This window comes from Lissotriton vulgaris, chromosome 4_1 (genome assembly GCF_964263255.1).
Source record: "Lissotriton vulgaris chromosome 4_1, aLisVul1.2, whole genome shotgun sequence".
NCBI classification, from domain to species: Eukaryota; Metazoa; Chordata; class Amphibia; order Caudata; family Salamandridae; genus Lissotriton; species Lissotriton vulgaris.
The window spans coordinates 581,145,997-581,163,044 of NC_141691.1; the positions used below are offsets into that span (position 1 = coordinate 581,145,997).

A 17,048-nucleotide genomic window follows, 5' to 3' on the forward strand; every position below is an offset into this window, starting at 1 on the left:
GTGGAGTGGAGTGGCGTAGAGTGTAGTAGTGTGTCATAGAATAGAGTGTTGTTGAATAGAGTGAAGTAAAGTGACATAGAGGGAGTTGCGTAGAGCATCCTTGTAGTGTCATAGAGTGGCAAAGAGTGGAATAGAATGTCATAGAGTGGAGTGCCGTGGAGTGGTCTAGAGTGAAGTGGCATGAAGTACAGAGTAGACTGGCATAGAGTGCATTGGTTTTCCGTAAAGTGGTCTAGTGCGCATTAGCATAGAGAGCAGTGATATAAATAGAGTGACATAGAGTGCTATGGTATAGAGTACTGTAGCATAGAGTCGAGTGTTGCAGCGTAGAGTATCGCGGTACAGAGTGTAATAGCAGAGTGGAGTGATGCAGGGTGGAGTAGAGTGGCGTAGATTAGTTTGTTTCAGAGTATAATGAAGTGGCGTGGTGTAGAGTGGCCTAGACTGGGGTGGCGAAGAGTTCTGTGGTGTATACAACAGTAGAGTGAGGTAGAGTGCATTGGTATAGAGTAAAGTGGTGCAGAATAGAGTAGAGAGGCGTAGAGTGTAGTGGCGTTGAGTGCATTGGTGTAGAGTGCTGTAAAGTGGTGCAGAGGAGAGTGCAGTGTTGCATAGTAGAGTGTCGTAGTCTGCAGTGGTTGAATAGTGGTGCAGAGTAGATTAGCATAGAGAGCAGTGGCAGTGGAAGAGGTGTGGCGCATCGGCCAGTGGACCTGACTCCGGACTACGGGGTTTACGGTTCGATCCCCGGTGCCGGCGGCAGGTTAGCCCAGCACCATGTGACTCTGGGCCATAGCTTGCTTAACCTTCCCGAGGATCCCCAGCGCCAGGACAGCACTTCGGAGGTAGCTGTGCGATTTACAAATACTGGTATTATTATAATAATAATAAAGCATTTATAAAGCGCAATGGTTACGCCAACTCGGCGTGTCCCCGTGCTGGGTGAGAAGCAGAAAAAGCAGAAACTCCTCCTTACGCCATTACATGCTGCAAGAGAACAGCTGAGTTTTCAGCATCCTTCTGAAATTAGTTTCAGAACTTTCCAGCCTAAGTTTCAGAGGGAGCTTGTTCCAAAATTAAGCGCCCCGGAAACTAAAAGAGCGGCCGCCCATCCTGGCGTTCTTGACCTTGGGAATTACCACCAGTCCGGTGCCAAAAGATCGCAAAGACCTTTGTGGCACATAACTGGTGACCAGGCCGCTCAGATAGGTTGGGCTAGCGTTATTGAGGATGCGATGGCAGGTGCACAAAGTCTTAAATATCACCCTTTGCCTCACGGGTAACCAATGCAGTGAGGTGAGGGCTTTCTTTGAAGCCGCCCACCTAGGTTGATTAAGAAGCAGCCGCGCAGCAAAGTTTTGCAGCACCTGTAGTCGGCCGAGACTCTTTTCCGTGGTGCCAAGATAAAGAATATTAGCATAGTCGAGGCGTGACGTTATAAGCGCATGAACCATGGTCTTGCGTGCCTCAAGCGGGAGCAGATCCAGAGTTTTGCGCAGAAACTTTAACACTCCAAAACACTTGCCGGCAACCCTTCTTATATGTCCTTCATAGGAGAGTGTAGGATCAACCCACACCCCAAGATTTTTTGCCTCATTACATTGAACGGGGGTAGAGCCTAGGCTCGAAGGCCACCATTCCGCAGACCAACTCTTGCTATTGCCCCCTATCACCAGAACCTCGGTTTTGCTGCCACTCAGTTTGAGGCACTTCTTGTTCATTTATAAAGCAAGCTCCTGCATACAAGCCCTGAAGTTAGATGCAGCGCATTCCGTGGCCTGTGATAAAGAGATCAACAGCTGGGTGTCGTCCGCATAAGAGACGACCCAACTCCATAGACCTGCACTATCCCTGCAAGAGGGGCAATGAATAAATTAAACAGCGTGGGGCTCAAGGCAGAGCCCTGAGGCACCCCCTGCTGCAATTCAATATCTCTGTAAAGATGCACACCCAACCTGACCTTGAAGCTACGTCCAGTCAGAAAGGACTTTAGCCATTCCAGAGCAGATCCCGAGACACCACCTTTGTTTAGACACTGCAGCAAAGTGTAGTGTGCTACAGTGTCCAAGGCTGCGCTCAGGTCTAACATTATTAGAGCCATGGTGTGTCCTGCATCTGCCCCCTGTCTGATGGTTTCTGTGGCCCTTAGGAGAGCAGTTTCCGTAGACTAGCCTGCACGAAACCCCGACTGAGCCGGGTGCAGGAGGCTAGAATTTTCCAGATGCGTCATAAGTTGGTCATTGACCAATTTCTCCGCCATTTTTTGCCATAAAAAGGCAGAAGCGAGATTTACCTGAGGTTGTCCAGTTTGCCCAAGCTTACGTTAGGCTTCTTCCTCACTGGAAGGACTATTGCACATTTCCAACTTTCTGGCAGTGTGTGTGAGCTAAAAAAAAACCTCTATCACATGTCTAATAAAAGGTTCAAGTACATCCAAGCTTTCCGCCATTACCTTGACTGTAGCTGGATCCCTGGGTGAGCCAGATTTAACACCGAGGCATATCGTCTTTAGCATCTCCGGGGAGGGGATCGTGAAATGGTTGAGTTTGGAGACCTCTTCAGGCTCAGTCATTTGAACTTCAAAATCTGCCCCTCCTTTTAACGTGCCTGAAAAGGAGAAGTAGATCGCCTTCACCTTCTCAGAGAAGTGGGTAGCGATACGATCACACACCTCCACGTCCCCTTTGCTGGGAGCGGCCGTTTGGGTCAATGAAGAAATTTCTTTATATATTTTAAATAATTCCTTGGAAGCATTCTCGGCCAAGTCAATTTTAGTTTTGTAATACGTGGCTTTAGACTGTCTCAGCAATTTCTGATATTTCCGATGGTGAGTCCTGTACACCAATTTGTCCTGACTAAGGAAACCTTTACTCCATTTACTCTCCAAACGTTTACATTCCGTTTTTATGGCCTGCAACGACTGGGTGAACCAAGGAGCAGTTTTACGTTTCCTGCCCCCCTCCTTGTACTGGAGAAGTGGCGCCACCTTGTCGAACGCCTTAATAATACGTTTCTCCAGATTCAGACAAGCGGTGTCACTATCCAGCCCACCTGGAGGGCCCCCTTCCATCAGCTCTTTATTGAACCTCTCCTGATCTATAGTTTTCCACTTCCTAAATGAGTGGGTGCCCGTCCCTTCCCTTTGATTGGCACCTTTCGGTAGTCTAATCACCACCGGAACCAGGAAATGATCTGACCATGGGACTGGGACCGGCTTAGAAACTACCATGTCCTCCCAATTTGCGAACACCGGATCCAGCAGGTGTCCGCATTGATGGATGGGGGCTAGGGATTTTAATTGCAGCTGAAATGCCTGGAGATCATGGCGCAGATGAAGAGATTCCTTGTTCAGAGGATCCTCAAAATGCAAGTTCAGATCACCCAGAACCAACAGCTTATCATGCCTTAGAGCTAAATAGGCCATACTCTCCGGTAAATTCATCAGGAAACGGGTCGAAGGACCTGGGGGTCTGTAAATCAACAGTCCTTTCACTGTCAGGTTATGACGTAGTTTTAATGAGAAAGCCCCCGCCTCACAATCAGGAATAGATGAAGGTTCGATCACACATTCAGTTTGGGGCGCATTCCTGAGTGATGACCATCCACTAATACAGAGGTAATGACTGCACATGTGCAAGCTTGACCAGTACTAAAAATAGCCTGTTGCTGGGCAAGGGAGATGGTCAGTGGTATAGAGGAAGGACAATAGGGCATGCTGACCGAGGTAACGCGTTCATGTAAAATGGACGCCAGTGATTGCAAAATGGCCCCCGAACAACATAGTCAAGATAAGGGGATATTCGTGTAGCAAAGCTGAACGCTAACCCGATCATCGTCAAATTACGACAGACGACCCTTTGAGCGTTTAGCTGAAGCTACCTCATAATGTACGTAATCAGGATATTCATCGTCCGTATTGATTAGCATAATATTTGTTATTTCTCGATTAATCATTTGCTCATTCTTAACAATGGCTCGTTTGGATGGAATGCAAACAGTAATACACATGGAACATAACATAGGGCCACATTGAATACATAGGCAAAAGAAGAAGAGTATCCCAATTATTATACATAAAATTGTTAACAGTTTCCAACCCCAAGTACTGAGCAAAGTCCAGAACCAACCCGTGAGTGTCCATGTACCATTGTCAGGATGTATTTCAGCAGCTATTTTATGCAATTTAGAAATAGCATCATATGCAGAAGGTGAGTTATCAGGGACGTACACACAACAACTACTTCCGATAATGCGGCATGCACCCCCACGATCAGCTAATACTACATCTAGAACCATTCGGTTCTGGAGCGTTACAATTCTAGTAATTTGAAGTTCCTCAGTCAGATTCCCTAATGCAAAAACTGTTTCATTGGCAACAGCTTCCACAACACGTGTTAGCCGTCCTATTTTCCTACTATTCAGGGCAGCACCAACAAATGAGAAGAGGCCTAAATTAAAATCAACATATTGCTGCAGGGAGGTATCCATTTGATCTATTTCGTCAATTGCTAATGCTCTCTTCACTCTATTTAGTATAAAATCATGGTATAACACAAAGTCATTATGATACATAGGCGGGGCAATAAACACAGGGAGTAATACGAAAGATATATAACATATTCCTAACCATCCAATAGGAAGTCGGTGATAACCTTTATTTCCACAAATGAAGTAAGTGTTTCGCGAGGCCACAAAAGCAATACCATTTGGAGTGTCAAAGGTGAGAGTAGTATTACATTCACTTCTTCCTACTGGGATAGTACCTTTATTTCGGACACATAAATCAGCTTTGGTATCAATGACTGTAATCACATGTAAGGCAGAAATATTTATATTTCTTTGATTTGTGTAAACTCGAGGCAATGATACATTATCTGGCCGATATTCTTCCCATTCAAATTTAGTTCCTTCTGCTTGCGGATATCCATCTCTGTCATTATAACAAATTTTATTGAGCCGGAAAAGTAATCCACCCTTTGTTGGCCATCTCCAAGTGAACAGAAGAGTGTACCAAGCATTGCAAGAACCGTTATGAGAGAATGGAAGAGGAATAAGCGGAGTGCCTCCTTTCTTCTGATGTCCAGGCAACATTCCACATACCCAACAGTTCGAAGTGTTCGTCATATTATGGGTGTGATGTAAAATTTGAATGAAACTGTTATTCAGATAAGTCTGTCTATGTCGTTCTTCATGGTAAGGCAAGGTAAAATGAAAATGTTCAGATGGAATTGGGGTAGTAGCCAATAAATATTCTCTTGCCGAAACCAGTCGTTCTACCACCCAAGCTATTACCGCTATTACCACTATGGTCGTAACAAAAAGTACTGCAACAAAAATTCTCTTGTTTGCCATAGTTCCAAGTACAGAATGTCTCAAAACAAGAACAACTAAAAAATAAAAATGTGAGTGCTGAGCTCCGAGGTAGCCGTTGGTTTCTTCTCCGAGATTCAAGACGGGTGTCGCTACACTTGGCAGAACTGATCCCCCCCCCCCCCCCACCTCCCCCCCTTGATATTCCAGGCTTCCGTTTTCACAAACCTCAGAGCGGTAACTCAACCAGTCTCGCACAAAACTGCTTTTCTTGGCCGTAGGTTGTATCTCTCTCCACCAGAGACAGTGTGGTCCGGGAAGGCTCCCTCCAATTCAGTAGACGTAGCAGCTGGGCTCTTCTCTGCGTCCAAGATGTCTCGATAATCAGACAGCACAGTGGGGTTCACCAGATCCGGAGAAACACGACGACAATGAGTAGAATGCACCCACCGCTTCTTGTTCGTGACTCGCACAGCCGTTCGAGTCGCCAGCAACACCTGCTGATGGCCACGCCATCTCGGCTCCAAGCTGCTGGTTCTCGCAAACGAACGGATCATAACGTGATCCCCAGGACGAAGATTGTGAGCCTCTCCAATGGAATTGTCGGGGAGCGCTTCTCGAACCTGTTGATGAATAGAAAGTAAATCATTTGTTAATCGTGCCAAATAATCGTTCATCATTATACAAGGCACATCATGTAGCAACCGAGGCTTAGAGACTCCCCTTCTATACATAGGCCTTCCAAACACCACTTCATAAGGTGTGAGGCCAGTTCGGGAATGGGGTACTGATCTAATAGATAGCAATGCTAAAGGCAGAGCATCCGGCCATTTCAAAGATGTGGATGCCACGATCTTTGCTAGCTTCAACTTCAGAGTAGCATTATACCTTTCTACCAAACCTGCTGACTGCGGATGGAATACAGCATGAAACTTTTGCTGAATCCCCAATCCCTTCATGACGTATTCCACAATTTTCCCGACAAAATGAGGACCCATTATCACTCAACAAAAATCTACAAACACCATAGCGTGGGAAGTACTCTTTGAGCAACACCTTAGCTGTTGTCAGCGCTGTATTATCCTTCGTGGGGAAGGCCTCAATCCACTTACTGAAAGCACACACCACCACTAAGACATACTTAAGGTTATTGCAATGCTCAAGCTGGATGTAATCCATTTGTAGTACTTCGAATGGTGCAGTAGGTGGAACAAACCCTCCTTTTGGAGTATACGTCCCTTTAGCAGGATTGTACTGTAAGCATATCAAACAGGTTTTTACTACTCTTTTGGCCATATTGGCAATCTCAGGATGCTCCCAGACTCGCGTAAGCAATTTAGTAATTGCGAGAGCTCCAACATGTGCCAATCCATGTGTCATTTGAACCATTGCTTGCAAGTAAGCTGCAGGCAATTTCCATCTCTCCATATCTTTGCTTCTCCAACAACCCTCATCATCCAACACTCCCTCTGTTGCCCAGGTTGAGAGTTCTGCTTCAGACGCTGATTTCTGAATGTCTAGTATCTCCTCTCTAGCATCATGCCATCGCTCAGCCTGCGATTTCACCACATACATCGGCGAGGCATTTTGTAACATAGCCGTTTCCCTCGCTATGCGATCTGCAAAGGCATTTCCTTGTCCTACTTTGTCTGTCACTTTCTTATGTGCACTGCATTTAATTATCGCTACTTTCTTTGGACATAGTAGCGCATTCAGGAGATCACGCACTAGTTCTCCATGCATAATGTGCACTCCGTGTGAAGTCAAAAACCCTTGCTCTCTCCAGAGTAGCCCAAAATCATGCGCTACTCCAAAGGCGTACCATCTATCAGTGTAGATGTTCACACATAAACCAGCACTTAATTCACATGCTCTTGTTAAGGCTACCAATTCAGCTGCTTGGGCCGATTTCTGTGGTATTCGTGCTGCTTCTACCACTGTCTTAAGTGTCGTGATCGCATATGCTGCAGAAGTTGTACCATCTGGCAGCCTTAAACACGATCCATCAACCCACAGTTCCCCCATCTACATCTGGAAGTGGCGTATCCTGTAAATCAATACGACCCTTTGTTTGTTCTTCAGTCAGGAAAACACAATCATGGTGTTCTTCCTCCTGACCTTCAGCAACTGGATATGGCAATAAAGTAGCAGGGTTCAAAGTGGCACATCTCTTCAGTGTAATATGTGGCGCTAACAATGTTAGCTCATAGCCTTTTAAACGTGCACTCGTTAAGTACTGGGTTTTTGTTTGGTTTAACAGAGCGTCTACCGCGTGGGGAACTAACACCAACAATTTGTGTGACAAAACTATTCCCTCACTCTGTCGTATAGCCACTGCTGTTGCTGCAACTGCTCGAAAACACCCAGGTAAACCTCGTGCTACAGGATCAAGTATTGCTGAGAAGTACGCACAAGGTCTCTGTTTGTCCCCGTGTGTCTGCACTAAGACTGACAATGCACACCCATCTTTCTCGTGTACATATAATGTAAAGATCTTTGTATAATCTGGTGTACCTAGCACTGGTGCAGAACAAAGGGCTTGTCTCAATTGTTCGAAGGCATTCTTGACATTCATCGGTCCATTCAAGGGGAATCCGTGTAGTTATGGACAACAATGCTAACAAAGGTTTTATAATGTGTGAACCCCATTATCCACTGCCTACAAAAAGACGTTAAACCTATAAAAGCACGAACATCTTTCTGAGTGCGAGGGACTGGTGTATCTAAAATTGCTTGGATTCAATCAGATGTCAATGCACGTCCCTCCTTAGACAAAAGATGACCGAGGTAGGTCACCTTTGGTCTACAATATTGGAGCTTTTTCCGAGAAACCTTGTGATTATTCTGGGCAAGAAAAGAAAGCAAAGCAAGACTACTCTCTTCACATTGTTCCTGCGTATCTGCTGCAAGTAGAATATCATCGACATACTGAATGAGAGCCACTCCAGACTGTAAATCAAAAGAATCGAGCTGTCTTTTTAAAGCCTGACTATAAATGCTAGGACTTTCAGTGTAACCTTGAGGAACTCGACGAAATCTATATGATTTATTATTTAATGTGAAACCAAACAAATATCGGCTATCAGAGTGAATGGGGATCGAAAAGAAGGCGTTTTTCAAGTCAATAACAGTGAAGGTAGTGGCCGTGGGCGGAATCAAAGTTAGTAAGGTTGTAATATCAGACACCACGGGATACTGTGGTACCACTATCTTATTAACTTCCCTCAAATCAATAATGAAACGATAGATTTTAGTGTCTGTATCTTTCTTTAAAATCAGAAGACTCGGGCTGTTACACACATTATAGGGGACTTCTTCCACCACGCCTGCAATAATCAAATCTTGTACAATATGCATCAGAGCAATTTCACCTTCCCTGGATATTTTATACTGCGGTACACGAGGCAAAGATGCCCCCTCCTTAACAGTGATACGTATGGGAGGGATAATCATCTGTCCCACATCTGTATCTGAAATAGTCCATTACGTTATTGGAAGAGAGGCTAATGCCTCAATCTCTTGCATGAGGCACTCTCTCATTACATCTGGGTAATTCTCATTCAAAATGGCCCGCAGCCCTTCAGGAGCACAGCGTATAGTTGCTCGAAAATATTTAAGCATATCTATTCCCATGATATTATCTGGAGTGTTTGGTGACAACAAAAACGGGCATGGGACAGCAAATTTATCAATATGAAATGTAATGGGTTGTGACAATGGGCTAAGAGAGGGTGTTCCATCGAACCCTATCGATGTAATTATTTCGCCAGACAGGGGAGCCCTTGGAACCAAGTGTTTGGACAGAGCACTACGAGTAGCTCCTGTGTCGACCAGAAACTGATCAGTAGAACCCAAAACATGCGCTGATACATATGGACCCCTTTGATCTACTGGTACTTCAACCGATTCCACACCCCTTCCTACGCAATCCTATGCATGTGCATAATCCTGGGACTCAGTAAGCTCGCCCTCAGCTATCTGATACTGATTTCGTCGATCAAAAGTATTATGATCAGCCTGACCACGACCCCTCGCTTCAAACCTACCACGGTCACTCGCTCCACCCCTTGAACCTGAATAACTATTCCTCGTCCTTCCACCTCCTCGACCACGCTGATTACGCTGTTCTCGAAGCACTGGACAGTCTGAAGCCCAATGTCCAAACTGTTTACAGTATGCACACTGGTCCTCAGATATGTCAGAACGAACGGAAGACGTACAATACGATCCACGTCTGCCCCTATCATTCCCCCTCGGCTGTGTAGCATAAACCTGAGCCAACATCACCTTCGTCTTTAATTCCTTCGCTTTCTTATCAGTACTTTCTTTAGCCTCCAATTCCTGTCGCTCATAATACTGAGCCATAGTCAATAAAGAAGCAGGGGTCGCCGTGGTCCAGGAACTTTCGCTACTCTTTAAACGTTTTGCAATCTCCGGTAGGAGGTTTGATACATACTTGTCAACGAACATATGCCTACCCGTATCCTCCGATAATAATTGCCCACTGTAATCATGGAATGCTTCCTCAAAACGTGAGAAGAAGTCAGAAACCGATTCATCCACTTTCTGCTTGCAAGAGGCTAACATCGTCCAATCAATCTTTTTAGGAGGGACAAGCGTTTTTAATTTATTCAAAATAGCCGCCGGAAGATCTAGAACTAATTCTCCCTATCTAAGTCAGCTTGGACTAAGGCTTTCCAATCTGCACCCAAAATCGCTCGATCATCAAACTTACGAATCGCCCTCCACATATCAGGAGGTAATATTAACCCGAAGAAAAGGTCGATATCAACTAATGTCATAACACACGAGGAAATGGCCCCTTCCACCCCTTCATAGAAGGCTGCCGGATTCTTACGAGGGTCAGGCAGAGCAGCCCTAAGTGCCATAACATCTGTTCTGTTCCACGGCGTGTAAACCCAATTATATATAAAATAACCCTTCGCATTTACAGACGTTTTATCATCATCTGTACCTTGCCCTTTAGGAGGGACATATAAAGGTGCAGCTTCACGCATAGGCATAATATGAACTGTAGAACTCTTATCTGCTCCAAAGATAGGACACTCTTTGGATATCTCCGTCGATCCAGGCGCAGGCGCGTCTGATGCCTTTTTCGCCTCCCGCAACCTTAACGTCTCATCCCGTAGCTGGACCAACCGTTGGAAAAACGGATCCGCATCTGTAAGAACAAAAAGACCTTTACGCAAATTCTCACGACCGACTGATACATCCTTAGGCTCCAGATCAGTTGAATATTTTCTAAATCGTTCTACAACTTCATCTCCAAAATGGCTCAGGAAATACAACCGTTCTCGCTCAGACCACTTACGCATATGGTCATCAATCTTTGAAATAGTTATCGACTTAAGATTAAGTTTTCGAGCAAACCCACGCAATTCCGCAGCTCGATCAACACTTAGTCTGGTACGACTACTCCCTTGATCGTCTTCGTCCGAATCCTCAGTCGGGGCCGTAGGTGGAACGTACGGAGGCGGGCAACGGTCTAATAATGAAAAATCATCAGATTCATTAGTAAGGACAGGATAAAGAGGACGTTGAATAGGAAATTGACCATTCATTTGCAAATTACGTTCCCGTGCCTCCCTCTCTTTCTTTTCCTGCAACTCTTTTTCCTCCAGCTGTAAAGCTTTATCACGAGCAGCCTTTCTCTGCTCTTTGTCCGCCAAGGCTTGTTCACGCTTCATTCGCTCACGCACCGCTTTCTCCCACATACGTACACAATCAAACATATCCTGTCTAGACCTGCGCTGAAACAAACATTGCTCCACATACTGAACCTTTCGTAAATCAAACGACCCATGTAGTTGCCATTGCAATTCATGGTCGGCTCTGGTATATTTGTGCCACAATGTACTGTACATAATAGGGAGAAGGCCAAATTTAACGTACATTTCGCGATTAGGTGTCCCCTCTGGGGGAGCCGGCTGAGATTCATTTAATCGATAATTGGTACCATTTCCAAGACAGCACATTCCTCGAAGTGTGCTTAAAACAGGCATGTCAAAATATCACGAAAACGCGATATTACATAAAATGGCACTTAATATACTTTACACATGGTGTGCCGTTCAAGAAAATACAAAATCGGAGAAATATCTCTACATTGCCTGCCTATGTGAGGTGCACTCCACATATAATTCAAACCATAGTACCAAATGTTAGCTAACTCAAACAAATCAAAAAAGCCACAGTAAGTGTCCGTAGACTATCTTACCAATCACAAGCTTACCAAATTCTCAAGTATCCAGGCTCCAGCTGCCAAGTTCTTTAATCGAATCAACCAAACAGGCACTGTACGACAACCCAACCAATCAGGATCTTAGTCTAGGACCGGCGCCACCTGGAAGGTCAGATTAGAAGAAAAGGAAAAAACACCGTGGGTGCCAAGACTCGGGTCACTCAGTGGCAGCGTACGCGTCCATGGCGAGTTTCCAATCCTTCGTCACGACCTCTCCTTCGAGCATCTGAGTCGCCCATGAGTCCCTTCGTGGTCGCCAATTTGTGGTATTGGATTCTTCAGACCTACATATTCTGCAAAACTGCATAACACCATAAAACAGAAGTTGGCACGGAAACTGGAAATGCAAAAGACAGGTTTATTAAGACCCCATGGGGTGGTGGTACATTCCTACAGCACCCTTCGGTAATGCAAGAAGTATCACACCGAACATCGGTGCGCGACCTCTTTTATACAGTTTTACAGTAATAAAAAGAATGGGTGTAACACATTTGCTCAGTTTAGGTACATATAAGGACATTTTTGGAACACAGCCAGCTTGTGGGAGGGGTTTAAACACCACTGGTCAGTTTGGGGCGTATTCCTGAGTGATGACCATCCACTAATACAGAGGTAATGACTGCGCATGTGCAAGCTTGACCAGTACTAAAAATAGCCTGTTGCTGGGCAAGGGAGATGGTCAGTGGTATAGAGGAAGGACAATAGGGCATGCTGACCATGAGGTAACGCGTTCATGTAAAATGGACGCCAGTGATTGCCAAATGGCCCACGAACAACATAGTCAAGATAAGGGGAAATTCGTGTAGCAAAGCTGAACGCTAACCCGATCATCGTCAAATTACGACAAGTGGGCTTTGACTAAAAAAAGAAACGCTTAGTTCCTAGCAATAGGTACTTTGGCGTCCGTAATCTGGAGAAAGGAAAGGTAGTGGTGCGCGCTATACAATTGCAGTGTAACCTGGGCAGTGTAAGGAGTGTGCAATGTGCATTAGAGAAATTTAAATTCGAGCCCACTGTATACTTGGTAACAAAGCAAATTCAATGCCCAAGTTCCTTAGTTTCACTGTTCCATGCCTCAATTCCTGTGGCCAAGCAATTTCCAGGCCTCTCTGACACGTACAGTTCCTTGATTGATGTGCTTCATGCAAATCTATGTGACTTTATAAGAACATTTACTAAGTGTCTGTCTTTACAGATAGCCTCCGTGTTTGCTTATTTGTATAACCTGTCATTTGCATTGTGGATTAGGGATGAAGTTATACTAATGTTGGACAGGTGGACGTTAAAACCTTTCAACATTTTTAGAATGCTGATGGTATTATTAATGTATGAATTTCGTGTATATCCAATTAGAAACACCAAATGCTAAAAGGAGGAATCATATGAGGCATTGAAGCTCATAAATTATCTGAGGGCTTTTTAAGAAACGGTCTCTCAATAAATTCGGATTCATTTTTAATGATTTTTAAATGCTGGCTATTCTCTTTATAGTGTTGTAGAATGTATTTCAAGCATCTTATCTTATCCATTCTTTTTTATTTCTCAGACACAATATTTTTTCACTTGCCGCCTAGGAGTGGAGATCGCAGGACAGTCTATGGCGTTTCTTGCTACAGGCAGATTGAAGCCAAGGTAAATAACACTGCACGAGGATTGGCTGCATAGTAATGACATGAACATTGGATTTATATTTATATAGAGCGCATTAAACCCTAGGGTATCTAAGCGATAGGCCAGAAAATAGAGTTCATTAAGCTCAGAAAGCCAGAGAGCCTAAGATGAAAAAAGCCAGGTTTTCAAAGACTTTCTAAAGAAATACAAAGAAGTCAAGTCTATTGATGAGGGCGTGCAGAGAATTCCAAAACTTAGCAGCAGCCCCAGAAATGGATCGACTACCCCATATAACTTTCAGAAACCTGGCAATGGTTACTTTTCTAGCGTAGGAGGATCTGAGTAAACTGTCTGGAATGTACCAGTTAAAAGGGGTGGATAGATGTTTAGACCCTTTGTGCTGTAGAGCTAAGAATACCAGGAAAATAGCCTTGGAGACAATGCGCTTCCTAACGGGGAGCCAATGTAGCTCTCTAATACCATCTCTAACAGACACTCGTTTAAGGGTCTTAAGAGTAAGGCGTGCAGACGCGTTTTGCACTACTTGTAACTTATTCAATGAAAAGGAGTTAATGTTCAAATAAAGCGCGTTGCAATAATAGAGTTTGGAAGAAACTAAAGAAGTGACCACCAAATTACATAGTACTGTTCAACTCTTGCGTCTTTCTTTACTAGTTTATTCTATGCATGTATGTATATGATATTTCTGTAGCACAAACCTAGCTAAAAGACAGCTGAGCACTGTCCATGGTCAAAGACTAGCATAATGTCAATGAGTTAAAGGAGATGGTGCTGGTTTGGGGATGGTTAATGTATTGTGATGTAGTGTGCTGTAACGAGCTGAGTCATCAAAACGTTCCTGAATTGGAGGAGCATTGGGGCGGTGTTGATGAGTACAGGGATGTTATTTCAGATCCTGGGTACATAGATAGAAAAGTCCTGTTGTCTTGTTATTTTCTTTTTTACACTTCTTAGTGTGCAGTCTGACTGTGTTCTGGCTGCGAGTGTGCTGAGATCCCCAGCAATGATGAGCTTATCTATAAGATAAGCGAGGGTGCTTGTTGAGATAGCTTTGTAAATGATGCAGTTGGTTTTGAAGATGGTGAGGACCACAAAGGGAGGAAATAGAGTCCCATTAGCATGAGAGTGATGTGATCATCTTGTAGTCCTGGATGAGATGTACTGCAACATATATGATGTTCCCTACAAGAGGTGCTAGTGTTGCATCTGGGTGGCCACTGAGTGGGGCATTGCAACCCATCCAGCTACACAATTACAAGCACTTGAACAGCAGTTCTGATGTTTCTTTCTGGAAGAAATGGTTTTATTTACTTTAGAATGTATAGCGGTTATCGGGCTGGCTTTGTTGTTATAGCAGTGTGTTCCTTAAGGATAAGGTTGGTGTCCAGGGTGAATCCAAGTGACTTGCCATTCGGTGAAAGTTTGGGTTCAAAGCGATAAAAGTCTTCGGGCAGGGGTTGTGCTTTTTTTTGTTTGTTAGTCTTTGCAAATGAAAGGAGTTTGGTTTTAGTTGGGTTGAGCTTCAGGAAGGCACTGGACATCCAGGTCTCCATGATTTGCAAGCAGTGTTTGAGGCGTTAAATGTCCTAAGCAGAGGAGACTTTAAAGCACACTTGTGTGTCATTGGCATATTGATTCATCTCTATATTGTTATCTGCGAGTAGAGAATCAAGCTGCTCCATGTAAAGGTTGAAAATGACGGAAGACTGTATGGAGCCCTGGGCTACTCCACAGGTGAAAGGGATATTTTGTACCTCGATGCGCCCCTGTGAACAAACTGATGTTGGTTGGAAAGGTAGGAGCAGCATCAGCAAAGAACATTTCCAGTGAATCCTATTCAAGACTCTAGGGTTTGTACGAGAGTGGGATGGTTGAATGTGTTGAAATGAGATGAGGGGTCCATCAATACTAGGAGACAGAGCATCCTCTGTGATGTGTAAGCTAGCGGTATCCATGCTGCAGTGTGATCTGAAGTTAGACTGGTAGTTATGTAGGAGATGGTTAGCACTGATTTGGAGGTGAAAAAAGACTGATTTTTCAATTATCTTGTCGCTGACTGGTATGCGGGTTATGGGCCGGGATTTGGTGAGGTCATCACGGTCTAGTGTAAGTTGTTTTATTTTTTACAATTTGGAGGATCTGGCCTGTCATGAGAGCTTCTGGGAAGATGCTGTCAGCGAGAGAGGAATTGACAATAGTCAGTATGGGTAAGAGAGCGTCTTCAGAGAGATCTTGAGAGAAGGACGATTGTAAGACAACATCTTCGTAAAAGTGGTTTTGAGGAAGTGAAGTATGTCAGCGGGATCTGAGATAGACAGTACTTTGAAAGCTGATTAGTGTGGAAGTCTACGAGAAGGAGTGGGTGTAATAATTGAAGGAGGCTTGATGATCGTTGTGCTGTTGTATCGTCTGCATTTTTTCATAGAAGAACCTGTTGATGGCATTGCACTTTTCCATGGAGTGAGGAATAGGTGGGTCTGTCAGTCGGCTGAAGCAGTGCTAGATTGTCTTTAACTGCGTTCTGCTTCTGTTGGTGGATTCTTTGAAGGTGTTGGCATAGTACATTGCTTTGGCTGATGTGATGAGCTGTCTGCGTGTTGAGTGGAGGAACTTAAGTATCAAGAGGTCCTCAGGAGGTATCTTTTTATTTACACAAGTCAGATAGAAATTGATATGAACATTGTGATCCTTATAGGTCAAGAGTACTCTATACAGGATGTTTAATGGAAAGTATTACTAGCACTAATAGAATGGACTTCTTTTAACTGACTACATTTTATAATAGGTGGAATCATAGTCACAGAAGTCAGAATAAATTGCAGACTACATAATGAGACTTGGAGCAAATCTGTGACTTTGTTAACAGTGTAGGGTTTATCAGTTTCCCTTTGTTGTGTCTCTGAATATCAGCAATGTGATGCAATATTTTTTATGCTGTCTCCCAGTATACAAGTGTTTGCTGTTTCGCAATGCTACATCCTCTTGAAAAAAAGTAGAGCCATGTTTTAATCTTCCTTTGTTTAATGCTGGAAAACAAATCCACGTAGAATGCTGTAGAGGAGGAGGAATTGTGTTCAAATACAAATCTTTGGTACCTTTGTATCTGTCTGTCAAACATCGCCACCTTCAGATCAAATCGGTAAATTATTCTAGTGGTAAACATTGAAACTTTCTCTCGGAGGTCTTCCAAACCATGGTACAATCAATGAAAGGTAGAACGTTTGGCTCTGATCACCCTCCACATCACTTCCTCTTCCTCATGCCAGATGCTATACTTTTACCACGGCCAGCATATCTTCTAGAATGAGGTCCAATTTGACCTTCATAGATGCCAGCTTGATTCATTACGTAATTTATAAAGCATTGTAGTCCCAGCTTTTTTACTTGTATTTAACACTCATGTATACTACACTAATGTTAGCAATAGGTTCTCCAGGGCTTTCGGGGCGTTAGATAAGTAAACGTGAAATACTTGCAAATCGGACAAAAATCCTGCATTGCAGTGTTCCTCCCTATAGGGTAAATGGTCTGGAAGAGTGGTTCTGAACCTTTTGACTTTTGGGGACCCCCACTTAAATACTACTGGATTCATTAGTGGAAGCCGGGACCCTGTCCTAAGCATTTACAATCCTTTGACAAACAATACACAAAAAATACAGAAATAAGCATTCATTGAACAAATACAAAAATGATGAAATATTTTATATAATTCACACAAAAAAACTTTTTATTGAGCTTTTATCAATAACACCAACCAAGCCTGGTGCAAAACATTTAGTAGAATACAGCTAGTCTCCTGGCATTATCCTCCCCATTGATATATCCAGCTGGATAGCCATCCATG

At 43.9% G+C, this 17,048-nt stretch overlaps 1 protein-coding gene across 2 annotated transcripts in view; it reads left to right on the forward strand.

Moving 5' to 3' along the window:
- AVL9 (AVL9 cell migration associated) overlaps window positions 1-17,048 on the forward strand; it is a 478,148-nt gene that overhangs the window by 248,716 nt on the left and 212,384 nt on the right. For both annotated transcript variants that reach the window (XR_015309867.1, XM_086964797.1), the window contains exon 3: window positions 13,119-13,204. Coding sequence is in view for 1 of the 2 variants with exons in the window: in XM_086964797.1 (XP_086820923.1) it covers window positions 13,119-13,204 (86 nt within the window). In the remaining variant the exon portion in view is untranslated. The remainder of the gene's footprint in view (window positions 1-13,118; window positions 13,205-17,048) is intronic.